The sequence below is a fragment of the Cynocephalus volans genome, chromosome 5, assembly GCF_027409185.1.
Source record: "Cynocephalus volans isolate mCynVol1 chromosome 5, mCynVol1.pri, whole genome shotgun sequence".
NCBI classification, from domain to species: Eukaryota; Metazoa; Chordata; class Mammalia; order Dermoptera; family Cynocephalidae; genus Cynocephalus; species Cynocephalus volans.
In genome coordinates, this window is record NC_084464.1 from 111212351 (window position 1) to 111227607 (window position 15257).

A 15257-nucleotide genomic window follows, 5' to 3' on the forward strand; every position below is an offset into this window, starting at 1 on the left:
CAAAAGAATGATGAGGTCTTATGGATGTCCAGAGAGGCCTTGGCTGTAAAATTCTAGACTTGACTATAAGCAATGTATAACTCTTAAATCATATAAGGTCTTAGACTGAAGAAAAACATTTGAAAGGTAGTGATTCCTAAAATAAAAAATTGTTTGACAAAACATTTCTTTGGTTATTACAGCCAAGAAGACAGTGGAATCCAAAGAAACAGTTGTGATGGGGAACCCTATGGTGAAGATAAATGGGATTTATTTAACAAAATCAAATGCCATTGGCCACTTTAAGAGTCACCCACTGCAGCTGACTTACAATGGAGGCTTCAGTGAAATCAAGGAGCAAGAAATGTTCAAAGGAGCAATGTCCTCATCATCACATCTCACAAGTGGAGGGTCAGTATTCTTTTTATTCAATTTTCTGGTCAGGATAACTATCGTTTACCAGTTTGTTCTCTATCTTATGTAAACAATTCATTTGCTTTTTTCCATTTGTATGAACAAGTTTTAAGTTAATAGTGCATGAGTAGGAGAGAGTTCTCATGGCTGAATGGAACTGATTTTACATCATTACCTAATTAATCCTCAGCAAAACTTTCATTCATAACTGCCAAAATGCTGCCTCTGTAGGTCTGTCAGAATGAGGTTTAGTTGGACTGTTCCAGTCAGTCCTTGACTGAGGACTGAACATTCTATTTGTGTATTATTTGGGATTCTTTCCTGGCCTAGAATCTCTTGTTACCCTCCTTTGGGTTAGTCTATTGTTAACTTCACAAGGGTAGACACTTACTTTAGTTTTCCGGTAGAAACGTGGATTACATATTTATTTTGCAAACTAGTGGTTAAAACAGTAGAGTCTAGTAGATTTCAATTATCTATGATATCCCTCTATTAACCCCTCATAAAATAATGATTGGGAATTACTTTATTTCCTACCACACTCCTAGATAGGGCTTCCTTGAGAAGCAATTTTCCTACCATATTAACGATTTATGGAGAAACATTCACTATATGGACCACATGAATTCTCTTACTCTGTTATTTTACTAAAGAAGTCTCAAATAACTGGAGACTGGAGTAGGGAATAGAGTGGAGAGAGCAGGCTCTGTTTTCCAGTCGCAGCCAGTAATGATGCTAAGATAGGCAGAAGATCTTGGACCGGACAGGGTCACTCGGTTAAAGATATTTTTTCTAGGACTTTCCATTGGGTCATCATGGACAACAGCCCACTTCAAATTTGCTTAACAAGTTTACATTCCATGGGTCACTTTAAGACCGAGTACTTGTTGCAGTCACTTTAGATTTCAGGTCTGACTTTGGCTTGTACACATATAGTGTGCTTAAAACATTTCCCCAAAGTGGCTGCTTGGCAGCTTGTTAGTTTAGCTCAACTGACCTTGTCTGCTGACTAGTCACACACACGGAATTTATATTAAGCAACCTAGTAGCCCTTGTAATGTCGCTTTGCATTTCAGAACATTTTTTAAATGGAAAGAAAAATGAAATGTCTCCTTAAGTGGAAGAGAATGACTTCAAATTGGGACTTTGGGAATTGAGCACAAAACATCAAACTGGCCATTGCAGACGAATCTTTTCCAGTTGGTGAATAAGAATAGGCTGTGGACCTCAGAGCTCAAACATAAAAGGCAGTAGGAAAACTTGCGTTTCTTTCATTACTGAAGTAAAAAGGAAACATTTATCCTGCAGCATCCATCCTTACAGTAATGAAAGTTGACTAGAAAAACCAGACAAGAGCTATTTAATTTGCTTGTTGATTTTTGCAAACCTTCAGATGTTGCAGAATAATCTGGCAAGCCAGAGTTCATTGTGTCTTCTTCATTTTAGGACAGCAAGGGCATTTTCAGTTAAATATTTTATCCCATAAACAGCAGAAGACAAATCAATTAGGGACTGGAAGCAGTTCTTCCTGACTGTCCAAAATTATGAGGCGTTGGCAGCAGCAGTAATTGTTTTCTCCTTGTTTTGTTAGGACAGTTTTTGCATTGTATAATGATTGTGTCTGAGTTAGGTTTGCAATAGACCCTGGCAAGTTTAACTTTCAATAACATTTTTTCTTTATGAATCTTTACCTCCTTTAATCATTGGGTGGAATTTTGTTGAAGTGGTGCCAAAAAAAAGTTTATACAGTAGGATTAAAACAAACCAGAAAATGGAAACTCTTAGCAATTCTTTCATTAATTACATTTATGAATCAGTCTGGGACACTTGATAATTATTTCTTGTAAACATTTAAGTGAATAATTCCAAGAAATGATCTTTGCTATGCAGTAGAGTATTCCCAGTTTTGATGCTAGAGCCCTACCCTCAATTAACATTTTTTCATCTTTAGACCATAAAGTGGAAAATGAAGTCTCTTGTTAGTGAGCTGGGCTGGCAGGAGAAGGGAGGAAAGGGAATTGAGATGACAATGGGTTGAAAAAGCATGAGCAGATCGTGGAAAGGGGACAGAGCAGTGAGGACACGCTCCCAGTGGAGGGTCCTCCCAGGCTGGTCTGGTGTGACAGCAGCCACCACCTTTGTGTTGGGGGTTTCTCCGGCTGGGGAGAGAAAGGAGCTGTTGATTTCAGTGAAGCAGCATTGATTTGTACACCCTTAATTTAAAATCTGGATAATGGGATGGACTGGAGTTTAACTGTATGCTGTTTATGGTGGAAGAAGGATTTGCTAAGCAAGGTATCATTGCAGACAAGACATTGGGGACTATTTAACTTTCTGAAAGAGAACACTCTCTCCAGCCCTTATGGAACTGTCATCCTCAAACCGTGTGCCAACAATACGACAATCTCTTTGTGTCCATTTAGGGACCATGGAAGGTTTGGGAGACCCACTCCTCAGCAGCACTCCACTATTTCCTACTTTGCATTACCAGATGGATTGAAAATACCAAAACTGCCATTAACAAAAAGTATGTGTATACATCTCCATCCATCCAGTGGTCCAATCTGATGAACCTTTTTATATGTCTGCTTAAAACCTCTCAAGCTTTCTGGGTAAATGTTGTTCAAACAGTCATGGTTTGGAACATGATCTTTAGGAGGAAAGCCCAAGAGCAGTCAATTGGGGAGAGTCAAGAACTCTTCGCTGGGCTCCAGAATCTCTGTATTTAGGTTCAGTTCTCTCTCTGCCACTTTATTTAGCTGTATGCCCCTTGGCAAGTCTCTTCACACTTTCAGGGGCTCAGTTTTCTAATCTATGAAGTGGAAATAACCATGCTCCTTCACTTCCATCTCCCCCTAGCCCTCACTGTAGGTTGTGGAATGATTACTTAAAGCTTGGAAGCCTTATTCATAAACTATCAAGTGCTCTTAATATTGTTGGAATAAAAAGTAAGAAAAGGGGCTTCTGGTTAAAGGGGGCTAAGGAAAGGGCATTCTGTAATACTCAGTGAAAGCAGCAAAGAATGAAAAATAGAGAAATAAATATCATCAATGAAACAGAAATAAATGGCTCTAACTCCATACAAAATGTGAAGCAAACTTTACACTGCAGTATGGGCTTGATATTTTGTGTGTGCCTGGCACACTTCCCTTTGGGGAACAAGTCCTCTCTTGTATGATCAGTCCTGTTTGGAGGAGGTCTAACCCTGCCTTCCCTGCCCTCCTTCCCAGGGGTGGTTATGTGGCCCAGGGCTGGCTAATCAGAGTTCTCCAGCCCCCAGCTCTAGCTGCTTGTTCAGAGATGGGCACATGATCCAAGCCAGGCCAATCAAGTTCCTCCCTGGGACTTTCACCAAAGCCCTTGGGGGAAGTGCTCTTTCTGCAGGTTCACAAGTTATAAAGATGATGTGGTCTTGAAGCTAACAGAGGCCCTTTCACTGCCTCGTGGAGAGAGACTCTGAGAGGGAAGAGGCATATAAATAAACAGAGCCAAGGAATGGAAATAGTGATCAGGTTCAAGGATGATCTGTAAACCCCTAGATCCAGCTGTACCTGAAGCCATCACATCACCTTGTAAACTGCTGTTTAATGAGCCAATATGTTCTTTTTTCTTTCTATTTATTTATTCTTCCTTCCTTCCTTTCTTTTTTTCTATTCCTCCCTTCCTCCCTCCCTCCTTGCTTTCTCTCCTTCCTTCCTTCCTTCTTTCCTTCCTTCTCTCTCTTCCCTTTCTTTCCTTTTTTACCTTCCTTTTCTTTCATTTTTCTTTTGACAGGGACAGTTTATAGTACTTCAGATTAGGTTTTTGTTACTTGGAACACTGCAATCAAAAGAGTCTAGTTAAACTGCCAGATTCTGTGAAACATAGATGAAAACAAGGGGTAATTTGAGAGTGGATACATACCTCCTCAGACCTTGAGCAAGAAACAGATTTCACTAAAAGTGAGTCTTTTAGTTCAGAAAGGTGTACCCAATAGTCTTTAATTAAAGAGATGGTGTTGGGCAGGCCACAGGAGAAGTGAGGATTCCCCTGTAAAAGACTGTTCAAGATTCAGATCATAAAGAGGGGTGGAAGGTGGGCACAGTACAGAGATGAGGATGCCACTCTCTCCTCATTACCTATAAGCCAGTCTGCATGTGTGTGTATTTGGGGGAGGGGGTTTGATAGATTAGAACTTAAGGAGCCTATCATGTAAAACAGCTTTGTTTGTTTTTTTTTTTTTAATGATAGCTGGTCGGTATGGGGATCCAAACCCTTGACCTTGGTGCTTGATGTTTTCAGCCCCATGCTCTAACCAAGTGAGTGAGTTAACTGTCCAGCTATAAAAGGGCTTTTCTGTGAGTCATAGCAACCTGCTCCACACAAACTACACACTCCCAGATCAACAAAAGTAATGGATTTGGTGATTGGATATTCAAGAAAACTAAAGCTTAAGCTACAGAGTACCCCAGTTCTCTCCCTCGTGGATCCTATTCAGCTTCAGCAAGTAAATAGCTCTGTTTAAAGATAAATAATATTGGGAGAACTAACATGGGACTTGAGCTTAGATATGAAAGAACATAACAAAAGACAGATGAAATAGGTCACAAAAAGTACTACCCTCCAAAAATCTGGAAAGAGTTCAAAACAATTTTCCATTGTCCCAAAGAAATTACAGGTAATGTGATCACTCTCTTTAAAAAAAAACAAAGGAAAAAAGCTCTTCTTTGGGTGACAAGAATTCAAATTAGAGATTGTAAGCCCACATAAGGAGCTGAAAACCAAGACTACAGTACTCAAAAAGGAAATGAAAAAAAAGTGTATAAACATGGAGGGGAAATCCACATTAGAATAAAAAATTAGAACAAAAATAGCTGGAAATGCAGTTAGACTTGGTGGACAGGCTAGAGGAAACCATACAAAAGAAGTAATAATAAAGCTATGAAAATAATTAGAGAGATAGATACAGAAGAACGAAGTTGTATTCCTGAAGGAGAGGGTCCTCCTCCTCGTCCTCCACCTCCCCTCCTAGCACTCCCTTCCTTTGAATGGAGTGCCAGGCGCTCTGCTACGTGATTTACACGCATTAGCTCATTTAATGTTCACATCAACCCATGGAGGACAGAGGAGATCAGAACAAAAAGAACAAGAGAAATACTAATACATAACAGAAGATAACCTTTTGGAATAGAGACTTAAATCTGAAGCTCAAATGGACACATGGAGTCCCAGTACCATTTGATATGGAATAATCCACATTAAGACGTTTCCAATAATGCTCAGCACTAAAACACCACCAGTGCACAGTACATGCTCAGTTGATAACTGCTGATCGAGTGGGCAAATGGAGAGAGTATCTTGTGGCCTTCCAGGCCAAACAAGCAAGCCACACAAAGGGAGAAAAGGCAGGCTGGCTCTGGGTTTGTTGGAGCATCACTCAGTGCCAAAGACAGTGGAGTAATTTCTGTGAAGTCCTAAGTACAAGGCAGGATAACCCAAGAACTTTATCAACGCCAAGCTGTACTTCTGAAAAAGGCGACAGACAGACACTTTCAAATATGAATGAACATGGTGAGTATACTACTCATGCACTTTCCAGAAAACTCTTAGACAACAAAATGGTGAGTCAAAATTTAAAACTCAGAAATGAAGAAGTTGTGGTAAAAGCATTGTGGTGAGTATATTGACTCTGTTTTCACATTGAATTAAAACTAAACAGCTCTGAAAATGATGGTTATGGAACAGAAACCTTGGCAATGTGATAGTGACATTAATAAACAAGACTGATACTTGGGAGGAAGTGTGAGTACTAATTTCTTCACCTTCGTAATAGGGAATAGATTGTCAGTAGCTATAGTTTGAAATTGAAATATGTAGTTTAAAAAAATAATGATTTCAGCATCCTAATGTTTTTATTATTTTTTTCTTAACTTTAGAGAGATCTTTTAGAAACTAATATCTCTTGTGAAGACCTATTCATCTGAAGTTCTACAATTCCTTCAGTTTCGCCTCAATTTCTGTTTCTCTGTTAAATTCAAGCAAATTTTATACTTAATACTTTTCATTACAGTAACATGTATGGTATGATTCCTTTTATATGTATCCATTTACCTGCCCTCGCTTCCAATCACCTTTCTCTTCTTTCATTCTGCTATCTTTTCATCTGAATATATGCAAAAATGCATCTGGAATGATGTTTACTACTAATGATGTTTATTTCTGGGTGGTGGGATCCTGGATGATTTTTTAAAATATTCTTTGTATTTTCTTATATTGCCTGGCCTTTAAAAAAATAATAAATACATCATTTTTTCAAAAACAATGAAGTCATTATTCTTTTAAGAAACTAAGGGTAATGTGGCTGAAAAACTCTTTCCATTTGGAAAAGACAGACATTGGCCAGAATGATTTTGTAGAAGCCCACCTTATTCCACAGTTTCTGTTTGATAAGCATTTTTTGGTGAGCAAAGCCCTGTGCTAGGGGGGTTGGGAGACATAGAAACGGACCCTGTCCATGAGGAGCTTCCAGACTTATCAGGCCTTGCTGCTCAAGTGTGGTCCCTGCACCAGCAGCATCAGCATCTCTTGGGAACTTGTTAGACATGCAGAATCTCGGGCCCAGACCCACTGAATTAGAATCTGCATTTTTACAAGCTCTGCAGGTAATTTGAATGTACACAAAAGGTTGAGAAGTGCAGTTCAAGGCTTAACTCTAATGCTGGAGGAATGAAAGGAGAGCTGAAAGAAAGCATCCTGGGACTCTAGAGGTCAGAGCACCTAATGCTGACTGGATCAGGGGAGGTTTCCTGGAGTGGGAGGGATTTGGAATGCCTCTTGAAGGCCGATTTTCATTAGGGATGGTGCATTGTGTTCTTGGCTAAAGGAGCAGCATAAGCCAGAGGTAGCAGGAGGTATCCTGAGGCCACAAAGCATAGAGCTGAGCAGTGTGCCTGGAAGGGAAGTTAGGGACACACTATGGATAGCCCTTAATGCCCTTCCCAGGCATGTGAGTCCATTGTGTATATAAGGGGGCGCCACTGAGGTCTTCAGCGGGACAGCAGCAAAGTGAAGACTATTAGGGAGGGGAGAATTTGAGACAGAGGAGACCAATGGGAAGCAGGTGTAGCGGTTCTGGTGGGAGACAGTTTTGTGTAAGGTGGAGCATGACACTAGGGCATTTAGGGATGGACAGAGGATATGGAAACTGCAGCATCAGTCACCACAGTGACATATGGAATAGGGCAGTTGCAGTGATTCCCTGTGCTGAAGTCCTTATAGCTGCAGCCAAGGTACAAGGGACTTTCATATGAGGTGCCTTGAAACTGTGGAGCCCTGAATATAAAGGGAAGCATGAAAATGGGCTTTTCCTCTAAGCTAAGAGAATTTAAAGTTAACTACATTAAGCTAACATGGTTAGCTACAAAGCAATATCTAAACAAGTTTATATATAGAGAGAGAACTTGAATAATAAGCAGTTAGTGATTACTGAAAAAGGTACTAAGGTGTGTGTATGTTTAGTCTTGAGCCACCACACAACACTATAGATACCCTGGAAGACTTTCTTAAAATTTTGATCTCATGAACATCCCTTTCATTTTATTGTATTTGTGTGTAACTGTTTAAGTAGAATTCTTTTTTTAAGGTTAGTAATTAAGAAAGAGTGATAATCTGCCTGGAAACTGTATCTGGTGATTCAGACTATGAAGACTTGATGATGGGACCGTTCCTCCACTCCCACCCCTGTGTTGGCATTCCCAAACTGCAGTCAATGTACCTAAGAGACTGTAAAGTAGGAGTCAGTAAACTAAGGCCCATGGGCTAAATCCAGCCCATTACCTGTTTTTGTAAATAAAGTTTTATTGGAACATATACATACTCATTCATTTACCTATTGTCTGTGGCTTTTTCATACTACAGCAGCAGAGATGAGCACTCGTGACAGAGACTGTGTGGCTGCAAAGCCTAAAATATTTATACCTGCCTTGAATCTACAAAATTGAATCTAATTCTAAAAATGAAGTGTCGAGCTGGCTGGTTGACTGACTCGGTAGAGTGTGGTGCTGATAAAAGCAAGGTCAAGAGTTCAGATCCCCAAACTGGCCAGCTGTCAAAAAAAAAACAAAACAAAAATTTAAAAAATAAAGTAAAAGTGAAATGTCTTTCTTAGGGAAGGAAAATTTTAGTTCAAAATCTGTAAGCATCATTTAAAATTTTCTATTCCCTTACTGTATTTTTTTCTAACTAAGTGTATTGTTTTCTCCTTAATCCCAAATCCTGTTTAATCTACATCTTAATATTTTTTTGGTTATTGCTGTAAAGCAGGAGTCAACAAACTCTAGCCAAGGAGCCAAATCTGGCCATCCACCTGTCTTTTTACAGCTCTTGCACTAAGAATGATTTATATATTTTTAAATCATTACATTTTATATGGTTGCAAATTCCTGCATAAGACCCTAGATTTTGCCAGTTGCCCCACAAAGTGTGATATATATACACTATCTGGTCCTTTACGGAAAAGTTTGCTGACCTCTGACCAAAGAACCTTAGTTATAATAACTGGAAGAACTATCAGAATTATAGCAAAATCTGAATTTTATAATATTTTAAAAGAAATACACCTTTATTTCTTTGGGTCCAGTGGTAGATGTTGCTCATGTGATTGATTCATGGACATTCAGCAGTAACAAAGTTCAAAGTGAAATGTAGGACTCTTGTCAATGATTGAGAAGAGAAGACTTTGCTTTTGCTCTGAAACATGAAGATGAGAGGCCTGGGAATGTTGTGTCCTTTACGCTTTCATCAGGGCTCCAACCTGATTACAGATGGAACTGAGGGAAGGACAGAGCTGAGAGAATTGCAGAAAGATGGAGCCAAAGCTCAGATCACACCATACCTGAAATCCACCCTACCTGTCCACTTTTGGTTTATGTGAGCCACTAAATTCCAACAATTGTTTAAGTCGGTCAAAATTTGGTTTTTGTTACTTGTGGATTGAGATATCTTAACAAATAAAATGATGGTGTTCTGCCTCTAAGAATTTCACGGAAGAGCTTTAAGTAATAATTTTATTATTGGCACATCAAAAATCATTGTAAAATATTTAATTATGGTCTTTAATAACATGGAAAACTGGGAAGAACAATTACATTGGATGACTGAATCAAGATCTAAAAACATCTGATAAGCAGGAACCCTTTGCCAAATATACAACACGGTGGAATTAAATAAGAACAACTAAAGGTCCAACATGGTTGGGGAAAATCTGCCATAGCTGCACATGTGAGAAAAGATAAGAGTCACCCAGTACTGTGATGTGACTACCAAAACTGCTAATGTAGCTCTAGACTACATTATCTAGAATATCTCCACTTTGCTCCTCGGGCCATACCTTTAGCTCAGTGCCGGGTTCCAGACTTTAAAAGGGATCCAGACAAATTGACACTCACTCAGAGTAACTGAATAGTCTGGCAGAAATTTGAAATATAAGGAACAGTTGAAGGAACGAGAGGAGTTTGTTCATCACATCAGCGATGACAACAGCAACAGCAGTAAACATTTACTGAGTACTTACTATGTACCTGGAACTGTGCTAAGCAATTAGACATTATGTCATTTAATCCCCACAACAATCTTAAATTAGGGGTATTACCACCCCCTTGTATACAGATGAGAAAATGAAAGCTTAAGTCAAAAACTTATCCAAGGTCACTCAGCTATAAGTGGTAGAATCACAGGATGTAAACCGTAGGAGGTGACTTTAGGTGGTGAACGCAACATCTTTAAATAATTATAAGAGGAAGAAAGATAAAGATTTATTTCATGTGGTTCCAATGAACAGAATCGACCAATGAGTAGAAGTTACAGGCAGACATTTCTCTGGAGTAAGCAAAGCCATCTCTTCTTTTTCTTCTCGCCAAGGGGGGATTTCCTTTTCCTGATGTCTCTCTTTCTATTCGCTCTTACGTGGGACTTCAGTGGCACTGCTGCATGGACACCCTGTTAGGTCTACCCTGGCCAGGCTGCCAGTTCTTCCTCAGTCCTCGTCTTCTATGATGTGTTAATCAAGTCTTCTTTCTCAACATGCTTGGACTGCACGAAGGCGTATTCTGTTTCTCTCATTCCTTTGGACTCCTCCTTTTTCTGTCCTTTACCCATGAGTATCTGATAAGGCCTTGTCCCAAGTCTGTACTCTATGAGCCACTGTTCTTTTTAAAAAAATTTTTTTTAAATGTATTATTAGCAGATTCATTCTTACAAATCATGATAATTCTCTATGTCCTTTGCCAGACCTATCACTTCCCAAACCCCTTCCCTCCCTCCCTGTATCTCTAGAATCCTTAGGTTTGTTCTCTCCTTCCCAAAGTTTGAGCCACTCTTCTAATGACTCTGGTTCCTGTGTGCTACTTTGATCTTTAACGGAGCCCTTTCCCTGATTTCCATATCTCCTTTGCAGATGCTCCACTTTTCATCAGAAACTCAACATGGCAAAACCCAGACTTGCTTCAAGCTGTTCTAGTACCTAACCTATTTTTGTTGATGGCAACCCTGCTATCCTGTTTCTCCAGGTCTACATTCTGTCCTTTCCCCCATCTGAAATCAAACACCAGATCCTATCAACTTTTCATTTATAAGATCTCTTGAATTTGTTCCTTCTTTTCCAGTCCCATTGTCACTCTCAAAAGATTAGTCCTTGTTACCGCTCTCCAAGTCTCCTAAATACTCTTGTCATTGTATAACCCCAAATCCCACACTCCTTGTTTAAGAACCTATGACAGTTCCTTACCCTGCCATCAAATCAGGTTTATTTACTCAGCCCAAAGTTTCAGGCGCTGTTTCCAATATTTGCCAGCAGAAACCTCTATGCCTGTCTTGCTAGTGCTGTGCGATTATCCCCTGCCCTGAGTATTAGGCTTCTCATGCCCCTTTCCTTCACTCATGCTAGTCTTCTTTTGAGAGTAGGGTTGTCATTGGCTGGTTCAACTTTTATTCTTTTAAGACCCACTTTATAATCCACTTCTCCCACTCACTAATCACTTCCTTCTCACCATCTCCCTAGTTCTTGTAACCTGCTGAATTTCACATTTAACACTTAATTAGAAACTCTATTGGACTTTTCCATTTTAAAAAATAGTTCCTTAGTTCCTAAGAGTAGATTTTAAACTTCATCAGGGCAATGCCTTACATATTCTTGAGCTCAATAACATCCAGCACCGGACCGCTCAGACAGGTGCTTGTTGACAGAAGGAAAGAGAAAAAAATAATATTGACTGTTAAGTTCTTTCAATGTGTCAGTCCCTGTACTAAGCAGAGGCATAGCCCTCGATTTAAGAATAGGAAGCCAAGGCCAAGTAACTTGACAAAGGTCACAGAGGTGATGAAAGTTGGATCCAAGGTTTGAACCCAGACAGTTCGGGCTCAGAGCTGGCACACTCAACCACCACACCAGATGATCACACGGAGTGGTGGCTAGTCCAGTCCTGTGCTCTTCTTGAGAACTGGTAGGACTGCCGAGCTTTTGTATGTAAGAAGGATCCTTCTTTTTTTCTTTCTCTTTTTTTAAGAAGTGGGGATACATAAATGTGGTATTTATAGAGGCAACCTGTCACTGGCTGTGACCTCAGGGAGAATGGACCAGAGACTTTGCAAGGCCATTACTTGAAAACTATCTTGCCTGATTTCAGTAGTTGTTTAGGAAAGGAGTATATATTGAAAGGAAGGCCTTGCCTCTATTCTCACAAATTTTTGTTATTTCTAGAAGTGATAAATAAGAGAAGTTCCTTAGCCTCACACTCTGTATTGAAAGTTCAACAGGGCGTGAGGCCGAGGAACTTCACATATGGTTGATTTCCTCTACTTCTGCCTTCTTTGAGAGGACTCCATCCCCATATTTTTTGATTGGCTAGGGACATCTTGCTACCAGATCTATGTTTTTATTGTGTACAAAAATAAAACAACTATTTCTGAGAAATAATTAGACATTTTTTGGAAACTTAGATTGATCTTTTCCCTGTTTTATGATGAAAGGAAGTATTAAATCAAGAGTTAGAAAAAAGAACATGTTTGTAGAAAAAAATAATATTTGGAGAAGCTAATCCTCGGGGCAGTAGTAAAGGCCTAGGGCTGAGACACAGCACCTGAGCATTCACTGCCGATCGTACTGCACAGGAAGCAGGAGCAACAGTGGCATGTACGGATGTTCATGGGTGCCCATGGCTGCATGTATGTGCATTCTTGGTGATTTGGGGAGCAACTATTATATCTGATGGCCAAAAAGAAACTTTGCTATGAAACTTGCACTCTTTCTCAGTGTTTTTTACCTTGGAATCTTGTACAGAGATTTAAAAGTAAGTAATTTTAAGTATCAGGTGTAGCTAAAGAAATTGTATCCTTCAGAGAGGGTCTGTACATTAAATGTAACTTTAGAACAACTGAATGTATAATCCTGCCACTGGGGGGCCACCACTCTTTTATTTGGAATACTAAATGTTTGGCATCTGGGGACTGCCTGAATTTGTTCAATTGTTTAACACTTCAAATATTTCTAAGAATAAAACATTTTCAGAGAATATTAATTTAATTTTTAAATGGAAATGGCATACTGTGATGCAGTGGAAAGAGCAGTGAATTTGTAAATTATGACCCTACTGTGTGACCTGGGCACATCTGACCAGTTTCCTTATCCACAGGGAGAGAAGGTCTTCCCCAGCTCCCAAAGCTAGGCTTTTGTGAGTCAAGCATATCAGAGTTCTTTCTTATTGTAACAGTGACCTCTTGTGGTTTATATCCTTAATCTTTTTTTTTTTTTGCAAAGTAAACTTTTGATTTTTTTTTTTATTGTTTATAGTAATTATATGTCATATTGTTAAGCAAATATGACCTCTTTTTAGAAGGTAAGTCTTACTTGGAAATCAAAGGTTGATTAAAACAGGATATAGGGCACCAAAGCCCATCTTAGAAACAATTCTCTGTGGTTTCTTCAGAAACTGTATACAGCAGACTCTTGTCATTTACAAAAAGAGCAATGCTCTGGCATTTGTGCTGAGTGTTTTGTGTTTTCCTCTTCCTCCTAGGGACCAGGGGAAGAGGCGTGTGAGGGCCTCACCATGCCCTAGCAACTCGGACCTGAGCAGGCCACAAACCAAACCAGGTGAGGGCTGTGCTCCGGGAGTCCTCCCACCCCTTCACCCGCAGCCCCTGCATTCGTGGGAACACGTTTGTACTGAAGATGTCTAATGTTGGCTCACTGTTCGAAAACTCCGGGAACTTTGTCCAGTTTGGTCACAGATCAACATTTATTTTTAAAAGTTGTTATTGCTGTGACAACGGTCTTCCTATTCTTACCATTGCCCAGCTCTAATGCTTCAAACATCTATAGGTTACAGTCTTAATGATTTTAACAGAAATTAAAAGCGTGTGGAAAGTTGCAAAACTTGACATCAACATAGATCTTGGGTTCAAAATTTGAGTTCAAAAATCATTGATCACTTAAGTAAAACTAACTATATTAAGACAGCTCTTTGGGACTTTAAACTGTTTGAGAAAACATATAACAATATAAACCACAGCCTAGAAATGATACAAAATATATTTATGCAATAGGATATTGCAGTAAGAAAAATGTACTAATGTACATTTATAATATTGAGTGGAATAAGTACAAACATAAATTAGATGAACAAACTAAGTTGCAAAAACAACAACATATTGTTTATGGATACAGATCTATGTGGCAGACATGGAGAGTGAGGCCTGATAACAGAAACCACCCGATTTAGAGTGAGGGTAACCCCCAGAGAGAAAGGGAAGAGGCGAGTAGATGGGCAGAGGGCTTCAACTATGTCTGTAATGTTTTATTTCTTTAAAATAAAGAGTAACACTAAGGTCAAGGGTTTGGATCCCTGTACTGGCCAGCTGCCAAATAAATAAATTAATTAAATAAAGGAAAGGATAAAAATGAGGCAAAATATTAATATTTGACCAAACTAGTTGTGGGTACACAGTTGTTTGTTCTCTCTCTCTCTTTTTTTTTTTTTTGTGTACACATGAAATTTTATAACATCAAACTAATATTAGGTTAGAAAAATCTTTATCTTCAAAACTTATTTCTTATCAGTGAAATGACCTTTGTGGCACATGGGAATTTCTGTAATACTCAGGAAGTCTTAGATATTCTAATTTCCGAGTCAGCATTGTTGCTAAGGATTTTACATTTACATGCTAAAAACACCAGCCAATCCAAACATTGTTTCAGGTTGTTGGGTCCAGAACTCAAAGCTGTGGTTAACAGCTATAACCACTGAGACAGCAAAATCTTCAAAAACATGCTGAAATTCTTGCTTGACTTACCCAATTTCCTGTTGAATCATAATTTTTTATATTTAGCAAACTGTGAACCTAGATGAAAGTGCTTTCTAAAATATTAGGTTGCTGACCAAGACTGAGAGAAATTTTATTATTATTTTTTTGTGTGGATTTTAAAAAGCAATAACATAATTCTGTGCTTTCTAGAGTAACTCAGGGATAGGGTATAAAATGGAGGTGGGGGGAGGCCTGTGGGGATGAAGAGGTGGAAAGGCCATAGCCAGACACAGCTGCGCACACAGGGGTTCCTGTGAGAGGGTTGGAAGGAAACCCTTACACCACAATGTCTGGCTGGCTAACTTCTGTTCTGAGAAGAGAGAAGTCTTAGAAACGTTCAGCAGAGCCCGTGAGGTTAAATAAGCTGTCCTCTGATTTCTGGCTCACCCCTGTAATTGCACTCTTCCTGGAGTGACCATGTTATTGATTTTGTTTTCCTGAGAAACAGGTTGATAATCACGGTTTCTCATAGAGCTATTGTATTAAAGAGCATATTGCCTAGAAGGTAAAAATGCTGATTTATTGGG

General features: G+C 39.2%; 1 protein-coding gene across 1 annotated transcript in view; it reads left to right on the forward strand.

Annotated features, from left to right (window-relative positions):
• Nucleotides 1-15257, forward strand: part of ARMC2 (armadillo repeat containing 2) — a 112258-nt gene that overhangs the window by 32903 nt on the left and 64098 nt on the right. The window contains exons 6-7 of the mRNA XM_063097778.1: nt 183-390; nt 13443-13519. Of these exons, the coding sequence (XP_062953848.1) occupies nt 183-390; nt 13443-13519 (285 nt within the window). The remainder of the gene's footprint in view (nt 1-182; nt 391-13442; nt 13520-15257) is intronic.